General features: G+C 45.7%; 1 protein-coding gene across 3 annotated transcripts; it reads right to left on the minus strand.

The window, feature by feature from the left end:
* Window positions 1-819: 819 nt before the first annotated feature.
* ttbk2a (tau tubulin kinase 2a) lies at window positions 820-22,813 on the minus strand. Of its 3 annotated transcripts, none has more exons than XM_035611445.2 (16): window positions 22,051-22,813; window positions 16,383-16,549; window positions 14,301-14,448; window positions 12,904-12,977; window positions 11,773-11,913; window positions 11,266-11,370; window positions 10,615-10,680; window positions 10,424-10,516; window positions 10,182-10,307; window positions 9,783-9,940; window positions 9,467-9,674; window positions 9,150-9,373; window positions 8,502-9,048; window positions 7,305-7,643; window positions 5,559-6,529; window positions 820-5,357 (listed from the first exon to the last, which is right to left on the minus strand). In XM_035611445.2, exons 2-16 carry the CDS (start codon window positions 16,449-16,451, stop codon window positions 4,910-4,912), a joined length of 3,717 nt encoding a protein of 1,238 aa, XP_035467338.2. In that variant the 5' UTR covers window positions 16,452-16,549; window positions 22,051-22,813; the 3' UTR covers window positions 820-4,909. The 3 variants fall into 3 exon arrangements, with proteins under 3 accessions (XP_035467338.2, XP_035467337.2, XP_035467339.2); XM_035611444.2 differs by lacking the exon at window positions 22,051-22,813 and adding an exon at window positions 20,526-20,928; XM_035611446.2 differs by lacking the exons at window positions 7,305-7,643; window positions 22,051-22,813 and adding an exon at window positions 20,526-20,926.
* Between the last annotated feature and the right edge of the window lie 210 nt (window positions 22,814-23,023).

Below are 23,023 nucleotides of genomic sequence, written 5' to 3' on the forward strand. Positions count from 1 at the left end.
GGAGCGAGACCAAGCTTTGCTTTAAAAGTAATTAGTAACATTTTTAAAATCAATTCTAAAATGGACGGGGAGCCAATGAAGTGAAGCTAAAACTGGGGTTATGTCATGCCGTCTATTTAAACCGGCGAGAAGCCTAGCTGCTGAGTTTTGGACCAGTTGGAGGCGTGCGAGGGATTTTTTGTCGACACCAGGGAGGAAGGAGTTGCAGTAGTCTAGGCGGGAGAAAAGGGTGTGGGTCAGTTTTACTAGTCCTTGTAAACAGGTTTGAGTCCAGGACTGCCATTGTTAGTAAGATTTTACATTGACTATGAATAGCATGCTCCAAGTGTGGACATCTGTCATTGCATGAGATGACTTCTCGGGAAGAAGATTCAAGCCTACAGGTCAAGGTCATGGTACAGATATGGCCATGCTAGGATAAAGTAATATCTTCTGGGCGATGGATGTCTGTCTGCGAAGACTAGTTTCAACCTTGTGTGGTATAGTCTAAATTTGTGTGCGCTCATGGTGAGGTATATAAACTCTTGTGTTGCTGCGTTCATTGTTTAAAAACATATTTTGGTGATGGATACATTGTAAAGTGAAGTGAAGAATAACAATGTTTGTGTAGACCAGTTGCGTGAATGTTAAATTGAAAAAATAAGAAGCCTAATGAGAAAAAATACTACTTTTTGCTATCTATTGCTATCTAAATTATGTGGCCAAGCTACAAAATGTTATCTCTACAATGAAAAGATCGAGGAAGATGAACTTGCTGCCAAATCTTACAAATAATCAAAACATGAGGGAAGGATTATGGAATAAGTCTTCTTCATTCAAAAAGGTATGATTAATTTAATGGTACTGTTCGGTAAATTCAACATACATACAGTAAAGGATTATGCCATTACAAGGATTACACACATGGGAAATTGTACTGCCAAAGATTATGAGATGTATTTAGCTTTTTGATATGTAACTTTATATATATATATATATATATATATATATATATATATATATATATATTGTTTTGTTTTATGTTGTACAGTATTTTGGATTCATGTATCTATTTGGAATGTTATTATATTTAATCAGTCATCAGTGGTGTCCAATTGTTACAGATTGTTTTTTGTTAATAAAATTATTTTTTTTCAAAAGCTGACAGTCCAGTGTATTAATAAAAACACACAATTGTATGTTAGAATTTCTGTTAGCATTTAAAAGCAGAAAACCTTTCACAAGATTCTGTCTGCATGCGGAATGAGTATTTTATTTATAACCAGTTTATAAAAATAAAATACAAAATAATTTCAAAACAAAAAGAAAAAGAAAAAGAAACACTGTACAAGGCATTGATATGATACAAATGATAGAATAAACATAAATAATTACAGTTATATACAATGCAAACCTCCCGCTTGTTACATTCTTTCCTTGAGACTGTACAGTTACAGTACGTTTCAAAACCAGGACGTACATTACAAGACAAAAAAATATCAACCATTAAAAAAAATCCCAACGAGTGAGGTCAAAATGATGGATGGGCAAATTAGCAAAATGTCACAATAAATAATTTCTGTCAAGTATTTATAAGTTATTAACAGGTAATCCGATGTTATGACATGAGAAGTGTACCGGTTTACACCAAAGCTTTCGTTAGTTTCTGTCTCACCTTTCAAAATTAAAAAACAAAACAGCTGGGATTGTTCTTGTTGGCCTATTGGGTATCTGCTACCAGCAAGCTACCATAAATATGTCACCTTCAGCAGCAGGCCACTTTAAAAAGTGACAAAGATATTCTCACCTGGAAGGTTTCACAAGTACTACGACTACACATCACTTATGTGCAATAATGATAATTAAAATAAATAAAAAACACGAGAGAAACCAGATTATCTTTTAAAATCAGCAGCACTGTTTAGTGTCTGTTCCTCTCCCCTTCCACTGAAGATTGTTAGCATATAAGTCATGTTTTTTTACAATAAGGATTTTATTTAAATAATTATTTGAGTATTTTACAGGTATATATTAAAAGTCCACACAACAGCATTCTGAACTTCTGAAAGCTTGAAAACCTGTGAGTCTGAAAGGAGGGGGGGGGGGGGGGGGGGGGAGAATTCAAAAGATTGATTGCTGGCGACATATAGAAACTGCACGCCCCCCCTCCCCCGTTTGAGCAGAGCGTACAGTAGAGTTATGACAGGGAACAAACACACGTTGAATACTGCTTGCTGAAATGTTTTCATTTCAGCCAATCAATTGAACGGCCCATGCAGTCTCACAGAAAAAAAAGCTCTGACGGTAGAAGCTTTGTAAGCTTTGGAGTCTGGCAGCACTGATTTCAGTGGTGACATACTGACAGGCATGGCAGCACCGGCCGTTTACAGACAAGGGATACGTGAGGGGAAAGGCTTGGCTTGGCCCTGGTAGTGGAATGATCACCAAAACAGACAAGGCTCAGTCATCCCTCGCTATGCACAGAGGGGGCAGAGAAGAGACATTAAGGCGGCTGACTGACTGAACGCTGTCTGCACTTCAGGATGAGTCATCGTAGCTGCTCTGTGAGGCGAGCGTGGGTACAGTAGAGTAGAGAGCGCAAATGTGCCCATTCGACCTCTATACGCTCCCGTGGTTATCACATCTCACGTCAAACAACACATCTTGCAAAAAATTTATCAAAATATTTGGCAATGTCTGGTCAAAATGTGCAGCGTCTGTCTTACGGAGACTGTGGCTGCACATTAATCTTTCAACGGGCGTGTTTTTCCTACATTACAAAGTCTCTTCTCCTTTTTTCATTTTGCTTATAATTATTTTGTGCATCAAGTCCTTAGCTAGTTGCACAACTAGAAATAAAAATAATGTCTTTATCATTAACCAGCAACACAATCATCCAAAGTCAGTGCAGGAAGCGCAAAAAAAAACTAGAGTCGTACGTCAGGTGGGAAGGGAGGAAAATGAATATTGAGATGATTCTACAGAAATGTAACTTGCCAAGCCAACAGGTGATGAGGTCCCTGCTGGGCTAGAATCTTCACAAGATAAATGCCCTGTAATGTTAAGTGGTATGCAGCTTTTTACTCAGTAGTTGATTCAGATTTTTTTCTTCTATGTTTTGTTTTTTCAATTCCCGTCTTTTCTCTGTCGAGCATGCAAAGAGTAGCACTGGAAGGAAGCCGGAGTTATTTTTTTTTACAGTATCTTACAAGCAGAGGAGTGGGAAGAGGTTGTGGAGAGGAGTGTTTCAGTGAGGAATCCTAACAAAAAAAAAAAAAGTGTTAGAATAAAACAAACAATACTGATTCCTTCGCCTTGTGCACAAAACACAATGTACGTCATTATATAAAAGACATTCTCCGGCGCAGGGGGGGGGGGGGGGACAGAAAAAAAACATGAACATTCTTCATCAGTGAAGATTTGAGATTTGAGAAATATACTGAATGTAGATATGGCCTCCATTTTCATTAACATTTGACAAAAAATGTCAGTTTGAGGTCAGAAGATTCACATTTGTTCAAAGTTTTAATCTCAAACACTGACATGGCGGACGCAGGACAGCTCAAGTGGGTTTAAGAAAACTTGAAATATTTCCTTTAGTCATTACAAATAATTAGCTACTCTGTTCCTCAAGTAAACTGTTGCTCAAATTGTGTGGGATTTTACAACAATACAAACAGTTGTGTTGCTACCTTTTTATATTTAAAAGAATACTGGGGAAGAGGGTCGACTTACAACCACCGGCACACGTCTGATTTTGGCTCCTTTTTTCTGTTTTTTTTTTTTAATTACAGACACACCAGAGTGAATCCTCAGGCTGCCCAAAGTGCCAAGGCACACGCTGAGACAAATATCTGCATCTGGACATCACGTAATGTACTTTGTGTTCTTTACACGTACTACCGCTACTACGACTACTACTGACACGTGTTCCATTAGTGCCTTTGGATCTAAAAGGAGCTCCACGATTAATTCCTTCAAATTACCTCTCAGCAACACAGTAGGCACAAAAAAAGGTGTGTCCTCACACACTTTTACGTGATTGATTGTATTAAAGGAATCGCTACGGCGTAATCCCTTCGATTAAGCGTTTAAAACATAATCTGAGCGACACAAACATCACACAGACGGGGGTCAGAGTCATAGGGCGTTGCTAAGCATCAAAATAAATATCTCAATAAATACAACTGTACACAGATTCTCACAAAGTAAATATTATACCCTGCCTGGCGTCTCCAAAATCAGAGGAGACAACTGAGTCAACCCCAGGCTCATATTAAATTAAGCTGGGATCAGCCACACTGATGTTCCATCAGTATAATACAAGTGCATCATTACTGGGGGATAAATAACTTACGATATATTGTTGTGCGGGATGATTTAGAATTGAATAAATAGAAAACTGATTTATTCACGTGCCTATTGGCTCAACTAACTATTGATTCATGTATTATACAAAGTCCTGCAATGGGAAAGACTTGTTAAATTTTGCAGCTACATTATTTCGCATTTTATCAAATATAAAATGAGGTCTCTTACATGTCCACGTACAGTAGTTTGTTTCTGATAAATTGTTATAAAGGGGCACAAGAATGATTCTACACGTGAAGTTCATTTGACTCAAAGTGAGGAGCCAGGGAAATGTAAGTTGGAGCTTTTAGTGTCAGGACATCTCGGCCTCTCTGTTATGTCCCAAAACCTTAGGGTAATCCAATACTAAATCGCTGGAGTTCGCCTTGAAAGCTAAGCGCATAAATGAACAACAAACGCCCGTGTGCAAACATAAGGAGAGACCACTGGGAAGTGGCGAGACAAGTATAAGGTTCAGACTGCAAGACTAAATTATAGAGGAAGACTCGGGTTTTTATCCTGACTGGTGTCTACCCTGTCATGACTGGAGTCTTCCCATCCTCCTGCTGTGGCAGCGCAACTATCTGCTCAGCTTGCTGGAGCACTTGCCCTCTCGGCTGCAGCCTTTCCCCTTGGACAGGTGGAAGGGACCCGTGCGTGCCTGGCGGCTGCAGCAAGTCTCCTGGTGGTGAGTGTAGAAGCGGCGGGGAGGCGGCGAGCCAGAGAAGCTGGGCGGCGAGCGACTGCGGCCCAGGCAGCCCCCTCCCCCGCTGCCACGGTGCTCGTGGCGGGAGGGCGAGGAGCTGACGGAGCGCTGCAGGGAGGAGGAGCTGCGCGGCGACGCGCTAGAGCTGCGGTGGTGGTGCGGCGAGCTCGTCAGGCTGCAGATGCCCATCCTGGAGCCCCCTTGCTGGGCTGAGGAGCGGTGGTGGACGGGGGAGCCGCGGGAGCCATGCATCAGCTGAGCAAGGCATGTCAGGAGGTCCGAGTCACTGGTGCTGCCGGCTCGGATGCGGTAACGCCTATGCCTAAATAATAAAGCACAGCAGGGTGAGAATAACAGTCAAGTCACTACATTTCAAGGCAAACCAGGAAACAGTGAGATTAAATACATTTCTTTTCAAGAGTTAGAGAGGACCAGTGTCTCATTTCTTTCATGCTGTCCATAAGAAAACACTCGGAGAACAGAAATGTTTGGATTAATAATTGGATGCAGATCAACACATTACCTGCCCTCCACTGTGGGGCGGCTAGGTGGCTTTCCGGGCGGGGGGCGTGGCAGGAATTGAGCGGCCAGCTGCTCAGCGGAAGAGGCTGAATGCACAGGACGAGGGATCCGGCTCTTGCGGGACAGAGGGCTGGAGGAGGAGGAGAGGGACGCTGCGTCGTCTCCCTGGCGGTCGGAGCGGGAGCCCATGAGAGAGTCCTCGTCCTGGGAGCGGTCGGAGGTGGAGGACAGCGGGTCCCTTGCAAGGGAGGCCACTATGGGACCGCGCCTATCGGAGAGGGATGGTGACGCAGTTGGAGAGGGGACCAGGCCCTGGTGGCTGGCTTTCTTCCTTAGGAGCTTCTCCTTGGCAGACCCTGGGGGTGGGAGTTCTAGCAGGCTAAAGGGCTCCAGGACTGGGATGCGACTTTGCCTGCGGCTGGGGTCCTTATGGGGGGCAGCCGGGGAGGAGGAGACTGGGCTGCTAGTCTGCTCTGGGGCCTGGATCACCTCTCTACCTTCCTCCCCCCTTAGCTGAGACTCTGTGGCACAGGGAGTGGGGCCAGAATCATTCTCGGGGTCTTTAAGCTTGGGGAAAGCCCCATTACTTGAATCCTTTTGGCTAGAAGCATGCGGAGAGAAGAGTCCATTGGCAAAAATAGGACTGCGCGGGGAGCGAGGAGAGCGAGGGGAGTGTGGGGAGGAGGGCGAGCGTGGAGGAGGTGTGCGTGGGGAACGGGGGGAGCGCGGGGAAGACACGCGACTTGGCACGGGGCTTTGAACTTTGGTGTGGCTGTCTCCGTTGACCAGAGTTTCGGCCAGGGGGTCTGTGGGTGTCCCTGGGTGGTCCTGTGGGGAGGTGATGTCCACTGTGTGCTCCTCGACCTGCTGAGCCTCAGCTCCAGCCTCACCACGCCTCTCCAGGAGGAGGCACTGTGGAGCACTGTCTGATCCTGACTGGGAGGACAGACCGGAGGGACGCTGAGCTGTCAACTGAAGAGGAGGAGGGGGAGGTGAAGACATGGGAGGGAGGAGAGAAGACACACAGGTGTTATTCAAAACAATTGAGCACGCAAAAATTGGGAATATTATTCGAAATTGTCAAAGGCCTGTTGCTGATAGACTACAACATGTCGAGTTGTGCTGTAGTTCTGTAGCAAGAGCCTGATGCAGATGTGTGAGAGGAGAAGAATTTTATAATGTGGGGTAATAAATGGTGATTAGTTTGGCAACAGCATGCAGTACCATAGCTACCATTATCAGACCAAAACACACACAAGTGCTATGGCAGTGTCAGTCAAGCTGTGAGTACTAAACCAGCAAGTAGGACAGGAAACGTTCACGCAACTTCGCAGGGGGCTTCAGCGAAGAGAGGGTGAGGAACAAATACAGGGAGAGAGAGAGGAAGAGAAAAATAGAGACGACAAAGACGATCTGAAACAAAAGAGATCATGCAACCTGTAGTCATGACTCGACATTCCAAACACACATGCCACAATCAGACAAAGACACACTCCTATTCAGATCACAAGGACACGTCTGACCCATGCTCTGTCTGGCCTGCACAAAGCCCTTCATGGTGTCTGGGGAGAGCTGCCTGACAACAACACAGTAAAAGCAAGCCAACTGAACAAAGAAGCCAAAACGAGCAACTTAAAGGAAAAAAGAAAATGATATAAGTGATAAAAGCGTTTGACAGCCCGTGTTGCGCTACTGACGTAGGAGGAGGCTGAATGGAGTTCTGTTTTTATGGTGATGAGCTCATCACCTGCTGAAGTTGGGCACGTGTGATGCGTATGACGGAGGGAAACTTGGCGTTGGCGGCGCCCGCCGGGATGGCCGGCAGTTTCCTACGACTGGGCGAGCAGGCGCCCGGGGCAGGGTTTGGCGGAGGTGGAAGGGAGGCATGGCAGGAGGAGGAGGAGGAGGGACGCTCCTGCCGCTGCTGGTCGGCAGACTGGCTGCGCCTCATGCCCCACGGATGGCGCTGGTGCAGCGGGTCCGACAAGGTGGTCAGGAGGGTGTGAGGGCTGGGGGAGCGCAGAGGGACAGGGCTGGACGTCCGGGCAGCGACTTCCTCAGGCAGGGACGGAGGAGAGGTGGGGAACTAAGAGAGGGGGGGAGGAGAGAAGTGGGAGGAGGAGAGAGGAGGGGAGTGGGGGTGGTGAGATTGGTGAGGGAGTGAGAAGATGGAGGAGGTTCGGTGGGAGTTCTGTGAGGCAGGAGAAGCGGGCTGCACCGGCGGTGAGCGTGACGCAGAGCTCTTTTTTTCTACAGGTTAGGCGACGGGAGGATCTTAAAGATAATTCTGGCGATGACTTTAAGGCGAGGAAGGTAGTTGGTGGGAAAGACATTACAAAACTTGGAGGTAGAAAGTCTGGAGGTGAGAGTAGTGGGACACTTATTCCTCTTGCAGTGGAAAAAAGCAACTCTGCAATTTGAGTAACAGCGTTTTATGTTGAACTTGCAGGATTTTGGACACAATGGGCTGGTGGGAGGTTATGAACAGCAACAAAAGAGCAAAAATAAAGTAATTTAAACTGAGAAAGCCAAAGTATATTTTCAAATCATTTCCTTTCTAAAGTAAATAAAAAACATATTGCAAAACGTCAAATAACATGAAATTATGCAATTCTGAAGCAAATCAAAGTGCATTTAAAAAACAATAAGCTCTCCCTTTCCCCATGCTGTGATGTGATCAAAGCTCTGCATTTGTGTCACAAATATCTTCTATTAACAGATATACACGAGTGAAGCAGCGGGCAGACACAAAGCAGTAAACATTTAGCCTCAAAACTACAGCAAGATGCAGCTGGTGGAGCTCTGGTTGTTACATGGTTTTTAGCATTACAGTTCTATAGCTAGAACTCTGACTCTGTGCAGCTTTTTAACATCGTAAAACGCTGACTACAGTCAGTCTCATGTGTGCCATGATGTGAGGTGGCGTTTGAATGTGAGCGCTTACCTGAGTGAGAACTCCCTCGGCCAGAGCGTCAGCCGGGCTGGTTGGCGTGACGGGGGGCAGAGCCCCCGCAGGGCCCACGCTAAGCTCCAACTTGTCCACTTTTGCGCTTCTCCTGGAGGAAGACATGCTTTCCTGTTTGGCTCTTCCGGGGCTCGGGCTGCCCTTTCCCCACCCGGGAGACTGTTCCCCCGGCTGGAGCACCTCCGGCTCCTCGTCCTCCACCGAGGGGCTGGTGGTAGCCTTGGCTCCCGGGGAGCCACTGGGCCGCTCCACCATTACCCACTCCCTTGAGTCAATGTCCTGCTTCCCAGAGCTCAGATTGAGGGCCACAAAGCCCCCGCTGCTGGCCGCCCCCTCTCCCTGCTCCAGAGATCCAGGGGATTCTGGCTTGGGGGAACCAGCGCCGGACAGGAACTCCTCGTCATAGTGCCAGACCCTGTCGGGACGCTCGCCGGCAGGCACAGCTTGAACCTGAGTTACTGGGATGATTGCAGCTCCGTGAGCCTCCTTCTCCTGGTGAGGGGCGCCAGGCTGCTGCTGAGTCGGGCTAAACAGACACAAGACAGATTAATCAAGCACTCCTCTATCCTAAGGAAAATCTTAAAACCAATTTGAACACAGATGGAGCCGGTCGATCGATAAACCTACCAGGCCTCGAGGAAACGCTCTGGACTTTGTTTTGACTCCAGGCCGAGCCTCCTCTCCAGCTCAAAGCTGTGGATGTTGCGGAGCTTCCTCAGCAGAGGGCCGTCGCGGTCAGAAGCCATCACCTCCGAGTGTAGTTTGACCGGAGAACCCAGACTTGGCCCGGCGTAGGGGTTCTGCTGTCCTTGGTTGGCCTGGTTGTTGATGGGTTCCTCCTCCGTCGCCGCCTGCGGGAACCAGGTCAGATCTTGTAACTTATTTTACCAAAAGAAATCGGTGGATTTCACTTGAGGTACAGATTTACTTGATGAAACTCCTACCTTCCATGCGGCTGTCCTGATGCGATTGCGGTTGCGGTCCAGCTCCTCCCAGACGTCGGCCTCCTGGTTGCGGTGCGGGTGGAGCGGAGAGCCGGGCAGGCGCTCGGGAGCGGGGTTGTTCTCCGCGTCGCTGAGCTGCTCATCTTGCAAAACCTCCTCTGTGTTTTCCCTCTGCAGGTCACCAGGTATCATGGAGGCATTCGCCATGCTGGGACAACACAGAAGTACGCACATTATTTCATGTTTGAGGCTGTAAAAAAAAAATCGGTCCTGAATTCACTCATAAAAAAAGTTGATCATTTCGAAGCAAACACACCCCATATGCGCCGGAGTGAGGCGGGTGTGATGTTGTGGTGTCGTGGCGCTGGCACTGATCGTCAAGGTGCCATCGGTGCCAGTCCGCTCCCAGTCGTAGGGGTCATTCTCCACCACATTGTAGGTTTTCATGCTGTTGTCAAACACTGACATCAGCAGCTACGAGAAAAAAAACAATCCGCAATTAACTATTTTTATTTGTATGCAGGAAGATTTCAAGTTCTTCAAATTGGTTTTTAAACACTTGCAGTTACTTCTAGACAGGCACATATTGGGTGCTCTCAGCCTGAGCAGACCTCTCTAGGCACAACTTCTTTAACACGGGGAATATAGCACTATATCATCACTTCCTGTAACCAGCTCAACTCTCTATCAAACCCGAATAAGTCCCCTTTGTCACCTGGTAGTCGGGCTTGGTGAAGTAGTCCAGGGTGGAGATGTGTTCCAAGAACACGCCGAACTCTGCCGGCAGATGTTTCAACATCAGACGATGGTCATAGGTGTCCTTCAGCTTCCCCACGTGTTCCTGGGAGTGGACACAAACACACACATTTGCGCGGCCTGTCACATCTCATCACTCAGAGCGACCGGGCCAGGGCCGTTTGGTTCCGGGGAAGGACAACAATTATCGTTCGTCCTTACTTTGTCCTTGATCTTCCTCCATGGCAACTGGCCGACCAGAAACTCCACCAGCATGTAGAAGAGGGACCAGAGGTCATCGTGACGACCCATCTCCTGCGGAATTACATCAAGTTTGGTCATTGGGAGCAGCATTTAAACTGCAGCGTCACAGATTACACAAGCGTTCTGGCTCAGGTTGGACAGATACGCACCTTATTCTTGTGAGCGTTGACAGATGCATAACGGACTGTTCCCCTGAACCCTGCCACCGGACGAGGCTGACGAACAAAGACGTCCGTGAGATACAGTCATCAAATGCTTACATGGAAATAATGTCACGCACACGCTTGAATCCAAAACCAGATGTGCAGAGTTTTAGTCACAAATAAACTCAAAACAACTGCTTATAAATTCAGCTGTCTTTAACTTAACCCTTGACACTTTTTTAAGAATATTAGATTATGTACATTAATAGATTTTTCTGTGGCTACTTGAGGGCAATACAACAAGCTGTAAACAATTATTCATTCACACATTCAGCAAATAAGGCTCAGCATTAGCATTCATTTGGAGTTTGAAGAGTTGAAAGATAATTCTCTCAACGTGGCGTATGTCATGTTACACTTAATAATATGATCCACTGTTAATATAAAAGAAATATTGATAAGGGCAGCTTTAAACCGATATTATCGGCCAACGAAAATATATATTTCAAGTTTATGTTTACATTTACTTTTATTTGTCTTAAGGGTTTGATAACGACATCTTAGGATCACTGCCAATTAAAAACAAAAAAATCATTTTTTTCTTTTATTCATTACATTTGTTTAAGTATATACTCAGAAACAGGTGAGGGCACTTACAGGTCGGACCTCCTGACAAGAGTTGGTGAACTGGCGAGCCAAACCAAAGTCCAGCATGTAGCAGGTACGACAGGTGCTGGGGAAGCGACCCATGGCGAAATTAGACTGGAGCAGTGACGAGGGCGAGGTACGGAGGCAAAGGTTAAAGAGAGAAATAAAATGAATTATGTGTGAAATGTAATCGCAATAAAAAACATTAGGTCTATTTACAATATGCAAATTATGCAAGTTCCTACGGTGGAAAGTAATTTCGATACAGCAGCTCAGAAGATATATTACATAAGATATTTACATTCTTTTACATTTTGGGCATGTAGCCAACTTACTGTAAGTGCAACAGTCAAAAAAGACAAATACTGAATCAGCATCAATACTGTTAACAGAAATATAGACATATTCCCCTGTGCCTGGAATACATACAGTATAGGAGAGAATAAATCAGAGACAACGAAATGAGAACCGGGCAGAAAAGTAATCCTCTGCTGCAGCCACCGCCCTGTGACTGACCGGTTTGATGTCGCGGTGCAGGAAGCCGACGGAGTGGATGCTCTCTATGGATTCCAGGATCTGGCGACCCAGCCGCAGGGTGGTGCTGATGCTGAACGTGCCGCGGGTCATGCTCCTCCTCAGGTCGGCCAGATTACGACCCTTGAGAGACGGTGGACAAGATCTGTTAGTCCGAGGGGCCTGGGGCGTAATCCAGCAAATGTGATCAAAAACAAAAAAACGGCTACAAAAATACAAATGGATCTAGTCTAACTTAATTATTTCTGCGACACAGGATGTATAGAAAATATTGAATCATTCATTCATTAGCTATACAGCACATAATTGTACCATTCCTGTGGGCATGGTTGTTTAGATTACAGCCGTACTACATTTTTAATCGGTGAGCAAATGCAGAAAATGTATTTGTGAATGTGTTAGGATGACTTGGGTCTCCCAGCCTCGTGTGCTGGATACAATAGCTGAAACTAATTTGACGCCTCTGTAGTTCACCGCAGGTGACATCTCATGTGAACAGCGTGCAGTAGTGCTGCCTCGATCTCTCCAACACCGAGCTGCTATAAATACATATTTTCTGCTTGATGTTTTGCTCGACCGTGTCTTTCATACATTTGGAGACCTGCTAGTGAACCAGCTCAGTGTTTTGTCCATGTATCCACACATCTGAGTCACTGAAACTGTGCAACTTTAAAATGACATGATAATACATCACCTTTAGCTGCATATTCTACAGGTTCATATGCATATTTAATAGTGTCTTGTGTTTCCTTTATATTGTATTGTCGCAGTGCCTTTAATGTTTTGAGCCAAGCCCTTGTTGTTATTCAATTAAATTTACCATGTGTTGCTGATTAATCATTTTTGTTTATGAAATGTCATAAAATTGTCAGGCTTTTTTGTGAAATAGTGAAATTGCTTTTATGGAAAAATAAGAAAGGCCTTTTGAGTAGCAAATATGTGTCATTTTTGCTCGATGAATGATTCCAGTGATTCATTTGACTGTTAAAACTGTCGGTGGAATAATTGGGTGAGTCGAAAATCAACTGTTCCAGTAAGTTTGATGTGTCGCACTTAGCTTGGTGAATTGTCTGAAAGCGTGTGAGTCATTAATTCCTCTGCATTTAGACCCACCTGAAGCTCCATCACCACGTAGTTAAAGCGGTCATTGCGGCCACATCCCACGAAGCGACACACGTGGTCTTTACCTGGGAAATCAAAAAAAGAAAAAGAAAAGAGCTCTTGATGATGATGATGAGTGTTCCTATTTCGGCTGCCCTTCCCTCTCTGAGCACTGGAGCGCTGTATGACAACCCTGCTGATTTATATGCCACAGCGCACAACGCTGTGTCTACACATGTGCATGAATGCCTGGTGAGTTTGTTTGTGTGTGTGTGTGTGTGTGTGTGTGTGTGTGTGTGTGTGTGTGTGTGTGTGTGTGTGTGTGTTTGTGTGTTTGTGTGTGTGTGTGTGTGTGCATTCTCTGGTCTCAAAGGACATTGCTGCACTGGCAGCTTGACCGTGGCCACACCCCGAAGCCCTTCAGCACGTAGTCAATGCAAACAGTAGCACCAACAAAACCTCCTTGTTAAAAAAAAAACAAACCACCACATCGTAATCTGCGTACTGTCACCATATTGTTACATTGGATTTGATCAGATCAACAATGAAAAAAAGGTCGAAATTGAAAACACAACCAGCTATTATTAGCTGGATATGACCCGACAGTCTTCTCATGAGGCCGGTGGGTCGATGTTTACTCTTCACAGCAGGGAGGGTCAGCAGCGCAGTGTTTTCTGGATGGCCGGAGTTCAGCCCGTCTCAAGTTACACGCAGAACCATGATGGCCCAGGCTGCAGCCATTAGACAGCAAACATGATCCCAGCCCATTGATTTTACCCCTCAGGGGGGGGGAAGAAAGCAAAAAAAAAAAAGCCCCCAGTGGTTAAAAAGGCAGGAAGGAAGAGGGGAGGGGAAAAGAGAGAAAGGAGTGAAACTAAACAACCCTCCCTGAAGGAGATCTCCAGTTGATCCTGTTTATCTGCTATGTGACACCGGGAGAGGTCCGAGCTTCACAAATATACACGTCCTTTGCTATGAGAGCTCTGTCACCTTTATTTACGGTCACGTGAACCCCCCCAATACGTCACCAGACACAAGATGAAATACAGAATTATTTATCTGCTGTTCCTGCTGATAAGGAGTATTCCACTGCAGACACACGGAGGCAAACTGTGCTGAACTCTGGGCCAAACTGCGTATTTAGATGAGTCAGGTGATCTATATCTGGAGGAGAGATTATTATCCCTCCCTGAATCGTCTACAGTCACTACATTTCCTGGACTAATCTTCCTCTGCTCGGATTTTGGGAAAATTATTGACAGACAATGTTTCACTTGTTTTTTCCTGCCAAGAATGCCAATGACAACACAAGAGTGTCCTCTTCTGGAGCCACTCAATAGGTCAGCGTGCCACGCAGAGGATCAATCCATTTTCAGAAATGTAATCCAGCGAATCCATTTTCGACTCACCCTGCAGCTTCTTGAGCACGGCGACCTCCATCTTGAGCACCTGCTTGGGCTGCTGGGCCGACTCCACCTTCAGCGCCACGCTGACCCGCGTCAGCAGGTCCAGCGCCTCGTAGATCTCGCCGAACCCTCCACCCCCGATCTTCTTCGTCTGGATCAAGATGGTGAAAGATGAGAACATCACATCTACATTTACAGACTGTTTGAGAGGTTTATAAATGATTTGACCTGGGAGATCAGGGGTCAAGGTTGGCAACAAATCAGCTTCCGTGGACTCTCCAGCAAAGAAACAAGCCTTACAAAAATAAAACCTGGAACAGCCTTTAAGTTATTTATATATATATAGATTAGTTTACTGAGAAATGTATCTTTGAATTATTGTTTTAGTGACGTAGAGTTTTATAGCAGCAGTTAAATCACTGAGGCTCCTTTTGTTAAAGCACTGCCGCCGTGGCGATGTGGGCGTGAAGGAGAAAACAAAAAAAATAATATCAACATGATATTGATTCCAGCACTTAGCTAATGAATATAAATATGTATGCATGCTAGAGTAATCACTCTACACTTTTTTTTAACCCATACCAACCAATCTGCTCCCCACAGGATGCTGGCACAATGCAGAACTGTCACACTGCTAGAAATATTCAATGTCACACAAATATAAACATGTGATCTACACATTGACATATTATACTCAGCTATATAACGTTATGTGATATATTATAATATATAACAGCTGAAACAAGACTGTGATTCTGCAGCCATGCCAGTGACACAGCAGTTCTTTGAGCTGAGCCCAACCATTGGCATGCTAACGTTCACTCGCAATGACATCACTCATCAACTATAACGTTTACCATGTTCCTCAAAAGGAAGGCTGTATATGAAGATGGGTGTGTTTGCAACTTTGTGTGGATCCAAATAAAAATCCGGATCTTGCAGATATACAGTAAATGTGGTTTCATAAGGAGGCTGTTGGGCCTTGGCGGAGGTACGCGCTCTCCAGAGTGCCATTCTAGTTAGTTATCTAATATATATATATATGATTGACAGCTTAGACTGACGACATAAGTTGAGCGTGTGTATCGGCTGGACCATGATAATGCGGCTCCGCACCACAACAACGCCGGCACAGACTCCAAACGATGTCACCAGGGATCACCCGTATCCACGATACGCTGTCCTCATTTTTGTTCAGTGGGAAGAAGTGGAGTATGTATTTTGCTCATCTTTTCTTTTTATGGTTTAAACCCTACAAATACGGTGTCATCCTACTCTCAGAGCATCCCGTCAATCCAACAGGGCAATCAGTGCTTGAAATCATGCTGTCCAAATTCATTGCAAGGGGTCTGTTGATAAAAACTAGTCAATTTGTGTTGATTTATACAGACCACATCCCCCAAACAGTAAGCATTAAATGAATGGAGTTTCCAAGTTCCTGCATGTGTAAAAATCGAATTAGTTTGCCTGTTTTTACCGAGCTCTCTTCAAATTCCCCCCCCTGGCAGTTTTAGCTACTCACGCTGACTGCGCCGTACGACTACTAGACCTTTAATTTGCCCTAAGCTCCTACGTGTCCTTCGCTGTCCTCCACGCACACACACTCCGAGGGTCTTGTGTCGCGCTGAGGGCCAAAGTCGCGGGATTAGCTGCAGCGATCTTATGTAACTCTGCTCCTTAGAAGACAGGAGGTGGTGCCAGGCTGCCAGTAAGGAATACCAGCATCACATGGCACCGCGGCCATAAGAGGCTGGCACAGCAGCAGTGGGACACATGGGCCCTTGGGGAACACTGCCACCGCTGCCTATAGCCCACTGCACAGCCACAAATAGCTGTATGGGCTATTTTTGGATCTCCCGTCCTGCAGCAGCACTACCTGGACAGAGCGACACGACCCCAAACTATCCAAGCCACAGGTGGGACACTTTAAGCAGAAAAGAGGAGGATTCAAAGGGCAGGGGCGGGCATCGCTTTGATGGACAAAGAGTTGTTTGTTCGTGGGACAGAGCGCGAGCCCGGGACAGGCAGCGACGGGACTCAACATACACACTTGCCCCCCTTGTCGTTTAATAACATGTCACTTACCACTTTCCATCGCTCCTTGACCAGGGAGAGCACGCTCAGGATGTCGGCTTGCTCCGCTCCCCCGCTCATTGCGCCTGTGGACCAGAGACGCTGTCCTCACTGCTCACCCCCGCCCCTCGACCCGCAGCCTCAGACTGGGCCGGGCATTTGGACCTTGATGGAGAACCCTGCAAGAAGTGCAAGAGAGACGTGAAAACTGCAGAGAACTGATGGATAGGTTTCTGGTTATTCCGGGTAATCTGGGTCATCTTCACAGAATAGAACCTTCAGTTTCTTGGCTGTCGAACAAGGAGGTCTCACCGTGTCCTGAAGGCATGTTTTTTTTTTGTTTTTTTCAAGGCCTGGTTGAACTACAGGGGAAAAATGTGAGAGTCTGCCCAGTTGCGAGACAAAGTTAAACCCCGGGCTTAATGTCTGGAGCGTTCTGATACTTGACCGTCGCTGCAGCTGCCACACCTGCTGCCAGCAGCTGTCTCTCGAGACAAACTCATGCCACCAGCTCCCGGGCAAACGCGCCGCATCTTACAATACACACGCCGTCATCTCGGTATCGTCTGTCCCGGTTGTTTATCTTCATTATATGACAAGTCAAGGAGCAGGCCCGGTGAAATTAAGTGCGAAAGGCTCATCGGACAGAAGATACAGTTTAATCTGCCTGATATTGCGTTAGAATTACTCCCTGTTCATCTACTTTACTTGTAGTTTATGTTTTGTAAAAAAAAAAAAAGCTTCTAAAATATCCCTCTCGCTTTTGTTTTTGTGCTTTGTTAAATCACTCTGCTTCTCGTAAGGTTGCTACCAGTCATTTCTATCATCAAACAACCTGCTCTTTCATTATTCAATTAAAAATGATGAACCAGCGTCCCGAAGCCCAAAGATATTGGCTTTACTACCTAAGACTAGGAAAACTTGCACACTGCGTTTTTAACGACACTCGCAGTTGTTTGGGTTATGTTTTGTGTTTTTGCATTTTTGTTTGAAACCAAGCTCATCAATCAATTATGCACAAATGTATTTCTTTTAAGAAAATAATTTCAGCTGCACATGTTCATTATTTGTTAAGTGTATAATGGTATATGAAATATTGACATCATCAAATATAATAACTCAGTTTGTTTGTCATTAGAATGTCGTTCTGTTAAATCTATTGCCACATTGCACAAGCGACCTTTACATGAAAACCGGTCGTCTGTACAACATCAATTTCGAGAGTTCCCTGTTAAAGCTGCATCTTTTCTCCCGTGTTACACAACATCCGTGTGGTAGATAAGCGTTCCCCAGGAGAGACGCTAACTTCCTTTCGTCTGTCTTCAAAACCCCGACTTTGATCCATCATCTATCTCTGCACACAGGCATCTCACGGTTATGCAACGGGGGCCTTCGAAACGCAGTTTGGTGACGGGGCAATGACGCTGACATCAAGCAGGCAATCAATCCCATCATGCACCAGGATGAGTTTGGGAGTGAAGCGGCCTCGGTGCGGCGGCACTGCTCCAACACACAGACGCCCCAGGACGACGTGTTTCAGGATGATGAATCTCATCTTAGGAGACGTGCTGTTACTGTAATAAATGTAAAATTGCATTCAATCTGTATGTAATCACCGTTATTAGCAGTGTCTATTCCAATCTCTGAATTTATTTAGTAAGGACTGACACTACTGTTCAGAGCAACTTTTGTTTTTACATACAGCGGACTAATGTTCTATTTTATACATTTTTCATACATTTGCAGAGTTTTTCAGATGTGGCACCTCTTAGTCTCTCTTTCTCTCTCTTGCAGACTGACAATTAAGGCTTTTTATTCAATTCTATTCTATGTTATCAACATGAAGTGTAAGATGGGACCACGAGGACATCAAATGTTTCATGATAGAATTATAATAGACAGAGAAAATATCACTTTGAGATTTGATTTGATTTGAGAGTAGAGAGCCATGCTAACAAGGTCTGTTTAAGCACAGCAGCACCTTGAGGTTTAAGCAGGTGTAATGTTTACCATGGCAACAGTATCGCATGTCGGCATGCTGCACTTTGGGGTCGATGAAGGTTATTAGTTTCGCGGGTATTTGGCATTTAAAACCAAAGCACAGGGAGAATTGCAGTACAATTTTGACCTCACGGGTCATCAGGCGTCATTCTCTGGGCACAATGAGCGTCTGGACAAAATGTCACAGCCATCCATCAAACAGTTATTGAAATATTTCAGTCTGGACCAAAGAGGCGGGCCAACAAACACTGACACTGACGCTGACATCCAGAGCCACGCCGCTAATCTGCAGCAACAACACAAACAGGAGACCCGGAGTTTGCGCTGTGCCAACACCACTGCATAAATCCATGCAGACCGAAGCTGAACCTATAAACGTATTTTCAGGCAACACAAAAATGCCCTTGTGTATCGCATCAAAGGGCCTTGCAAGTTTTTGTAGACGCGGAAAAACTAAAAAGTTTAAACTTTCTCAATTCTTGATATCATGCTAAAACCAGAGCACGGAGCACGTTCCACAGAACCACAGGAGAAGAAACACGAGGTTCAACACACTCTAGATAAACAACATCTCTCTGTGCGAACACTGTGATTAAATAACCTCGGCTGCCTGCGAGTCACTCCAAGGTCACCCCCCGGTGTTTTCCCTGTTTCTGTCACATCTGAGACATCATCATGCACATCGACACGAGCAAACCTTTCTGAGCACAGAGGGACGAGCTTGTTCAAACTGCCCTGAGGGAGAGATTTGTTTTTTGGCGGAAAAGTGGAGGACACAGAAGAACGTTATCTGACCCCCATCGTTTAGCCCCCACAATCAATCGGAAGTGGGTCAGAATATCAGGAAAAGATGTCGGGGTCCCTGCCAACACACTTCTCCAACACACATGCACAAACACAAGCTTGTACATAAGCACACGCACACGTCTATGCACAACACTCACACTGTGACTAATCTCACACCTCACAGAGAGGCACGGCTCTACTCTTCCTCCTCTTCCTCCTCCTCCATACGAATTCGCCTACAGCCCTTATGGACTATAAAAGAAATTAAAACCCAATCTGTGACGGCCGAGAGCTCCCGACTCATCATGAATCACGGCCGCCTGACCCCCGGCGTCTCCATGGCGACGGTGGTGCAGTGCCATTTTGGGTTTGCTGACTGCAGCTTTGTCGTCGCCTCTGCCCTGGGAGCTGCAAGTTTTTACGGGCTATACGGTACATGAAGCACTACCACTACAGAGCTCCTCGTTCTAAATTATACACAAGCCACCGGTGCATGCACACATGCCATAACACGATGCTCAAAAAAGGGGAATAACTAGACTGTAAATCTGACATCTGTCCAAATCCAGAGTGAGGCCTGGTTCCACAGCGGGACAACATGCAGGGAGACTTCTCCAGCCCGGCTGCATGGGTGATATGATGAGAGGCTGGTCTGACAACTGGAGAGGAGCCAGCATGGCGGAGGCCCCTGAAACACTCTGGGCATCATTCAAGTCATTCACAGCATGGATGGATGAATGGATGGAAACAACAGATCCAAGGATGAGGAGCCAGTGAAGGGTGAGACCCTCGAAGAGTGTGTGTGTGTGTGTGTGTGTGTGTGTGTGTGTGTGTGTGTTTATGTGGCGGACTATGCTCCACAAGAGCAGTAACTATACTTCCAATGACCACTTACTCAAATCCTTAAATTCAGGGCAGAGTAAGTGTCAAGACAAGCACAAACACCCCTGCTATTGGCTGAGCTTTTCTTTCTTCTTCTTTTTTTGGAATGGGGTGCCACAGGTAAGAAGCCAAACAAAACATTAAAAGCCGTATCCAGCTGATCACCTCTCCCCCTCCCCGCAGTGGACCGAGTGGCTCTGATGTGTGGAGGGAGCTGTTGCACAGCGACTTCGAGCGCCACGGCAGATCCACTCGGGCGCGTCCACGCACGGCGGCCGGCCACGCGGGGGGCCACGCGGGGGCCACGCAGGGGCCACGCCAGCTCGCCCTGCCTCGGCCACGGGCTCTGACAACCAGCTGCCGCCGCACAACGAGGCCAACGCAATGTGTCTGCGGGCGGACGGAGGGAGGGAGGGAGGGGGGGGCGGCGTGTTGATGTTGCGGGTGAACCGGCGGTGCGGCCCTGCGGACTCTGGATCCTCTTACCTCGGGTCTTTTTTTTTTCTCTCTTTCTGCCAGCGCCTGATCCAAAGAGCAGCCGGGTGTGGTTTACAGAAAAGCTCCTGCGGTCGGAGGCGGCGGCGGCGGCGGCGGGGACGACACGAAGCGGAATGCCATAGCGAGAGAAGCGGAGGCCGGGGTCGCTGCCGGGCGATTGGAAAGCAAAACAAGCGGAATGAGGAAATATGTCTGCGTGCGGTCGTCCCTTTTCTCCTTCTGCCTGTCACCTCGGCATCTCCTCCTCCCGTCGCTCGCTCGCTCGCTGCGGATCCGTGACGTGACGACACTGTGTGATGATGATCGGCGGCAGCCTTTCCCCTGCGCGCGCGGTCCCGATCCCATCGCCCCTCGCAACAGCTCGGCCGCGCGCGCCCCAGCGTCTTTAAAGCTCGTCCGCGGTTTGTTGAGTGGGGGGCGCGCGCGCGCCGCCGCCGCCGCTGCTGCTGCACACGGTGTTTGTTGCCAGATTTGAGTGAAGACATTAGTCGAATCAGACCAAACCGCCCAAAAGTAGTTTACATGCCGGAGAGGGTTTTTTGTGCTATTATATATCACGTACACGTAAAGATAAAATAAAGTCATTGACTTATTGACGTTTTAATCTTTATATGTTTATTTTTTTAAACATTAAACACGCCGAATTCACCATCATCAGACCCCGTTTGCTATTAACCGCTGAATGTACCGATAACTTTTAAGTAATTGCTGTTTTACTGAAGAAAACTTTAAAACTTGGTGATTCTAAGGCAAGTTCTGTGTCCCTTTTTTTCTAGGATTTCTATGAAGGTTTATTATGGGTGTTTATTTCAAGGGCGTCGGAAGTAACAGTATTGTCAAGTGTTAATCAGACTGGATTTAAAAAGAACATACGGACCATGTGTATCCTGTCTTTGACTATGACTTTGTCTGTCTTCTTTTGGACAATTTTTTCGAATAATGTAATATAGAAAGGTTTCAAAAAGAGAAAACACATAAATCAAAATATATATTTCATCAAATAAAGTAACCTGTGGTGTTTCAAAGGACGCGTCTCTGAAGTTTGGAACGCGGCCACAAAATAAGACAGTTCTCGCAAAGTCCACTGTGAGGCGCAAGTCAGCCAAAGATCGCGATAACTGCAAACTGATGGCGAACGGCTGGAGACAAACCAATAGCCACTCTAGATGTCAACCAATATCCTCAAAGCACCGTCGTCTCCTGCTGTTCTGTGGTCGTAGAGGAAGAAATAAACTAAATCTAATCGACATTTTATATGTTTAATATAAATGTTTCATGTCTCCGTTGACAGCCTGTGGTGAAAGAAATATCGAGGTCTTTAAAAACTCCTGCTTCAATAATTTGACTACGGTAGAAGTCAGAAATAATATAAGCAGCAAAATACAGAAGTATCAAGAGTATATCAAAGGCAAAGGCTTGTGTCAAAGTGTTAGCCAAAATAAAATATACATGGATTATTGTTATATGCATTAGCATTTTATGGTTTGAGGTGGACAAGGTGAAGCTACTTTACTTTTTAATCTTCAACAGCTGATCATATGTTTTGTACGTACAGTCTTGATCTTCAAAGCAGCCACAGCTGTAAAAGAAAAATGCCATGAGGATTAAATTGGTACCATATTTGCCTTTGAAATATAGTGGTGTAGAAGTGGGCCCTCAAAGATCTCCATGGTTTACCTAATGTTTATTTACTTGTGTATTTGTTGTCATTGGAGGCTGTGATATGTCACTAAGATACAGTAGCTAACAACATAACCATTGCTATACAGCTCCATCCGCAGAGAAACAACTTTTACTACAGTTACTGTATCGTTGATTCTATTTGAATAGGCCACGGCAGTGTATATTTAACTTTGAATTTGAATATAGAATATGGAGAGGCAGCTTTCAGTTTCTATGCACAACATATCGGGAACAAACTCCTGCATGGGCAAACCTGATATCTGCTCCATCTAGCATCCGTCTTGACACTTTAGACAGTTTTTTATCCAATTATCTTTTATTCATTTCAGTCCTCCATGAAGGTTATACTATCTGTGTTTCTTGTTTGTGTCAAAACTGTTTCAGAGAGGTGTCGATTCAGCTCTGTGGTCATTGACAACGCCGCAAACTACATGTCCCCTATGATTATCATACCGTTGGAAACACCAACACTTCTGCAAAACAATCTCAACAAACTCAAGCACCGAACATTACAGCTGTCACGGGGGAGAATATGTTAAGTAAAGGACTGTAAAGTATTAAACTAATTATATGATTATGATTATATGACATCAGAGCGTATACTTATATAGATATATATGATCTGCCTGTATTTCTAAAATATTTTATTTCTTTATTTACTATATTTCTGTGAATCAATAAGCCAATTAATTTCGAATAATAATGACACTTTTCTGTTGACTACATTACTGTGTGTGTGTGTGTGTGTCTTTTTTGTTGTAATTATTGTTTTTTCACCTTTGTGTTCACAATAGTCACACGCT

This window comes from Scophthalmus maximus, chromosome 15, assembly GCF_022379125.1.
Source record: "Scophthalmus maximus strain ysfricsl-2021 chromosome 15, ASM2237912v1, whole genome shotgun sequence".
In the NCBI taxonomy this organism is placed as follows: Eukaryota; Metazoa; Chordata; class Actinopteri; order Pleuronectiformes; family Scophthalmidae; genus Scophthalmus; species Scophthalmus maximus.

Coding starts and splice junctions, on each gene's coding strand:
- ttbk2a (XM_035611445.2), bottom strand. CDS start 16,451: ATGAGCGGGGGAGCGGAGCAAGCCGACATCCTGAGCGTGCTCTCCCTG. Junction 10,681..11,265: donor CTTGTCAGGAGGTCCGACCT/GTAAGTGCCCTC, acceptor TTTGTTCGTCAG/CCTCGTCCGGTGGCAGGGTT. Junction 9,675..9,782: donor CTCACTCCGGCGCATATGGG/GTGTGTTTGCTT, acceptor GTGTTGTCCCAG/CATGGCGAATGCCTCCATGA.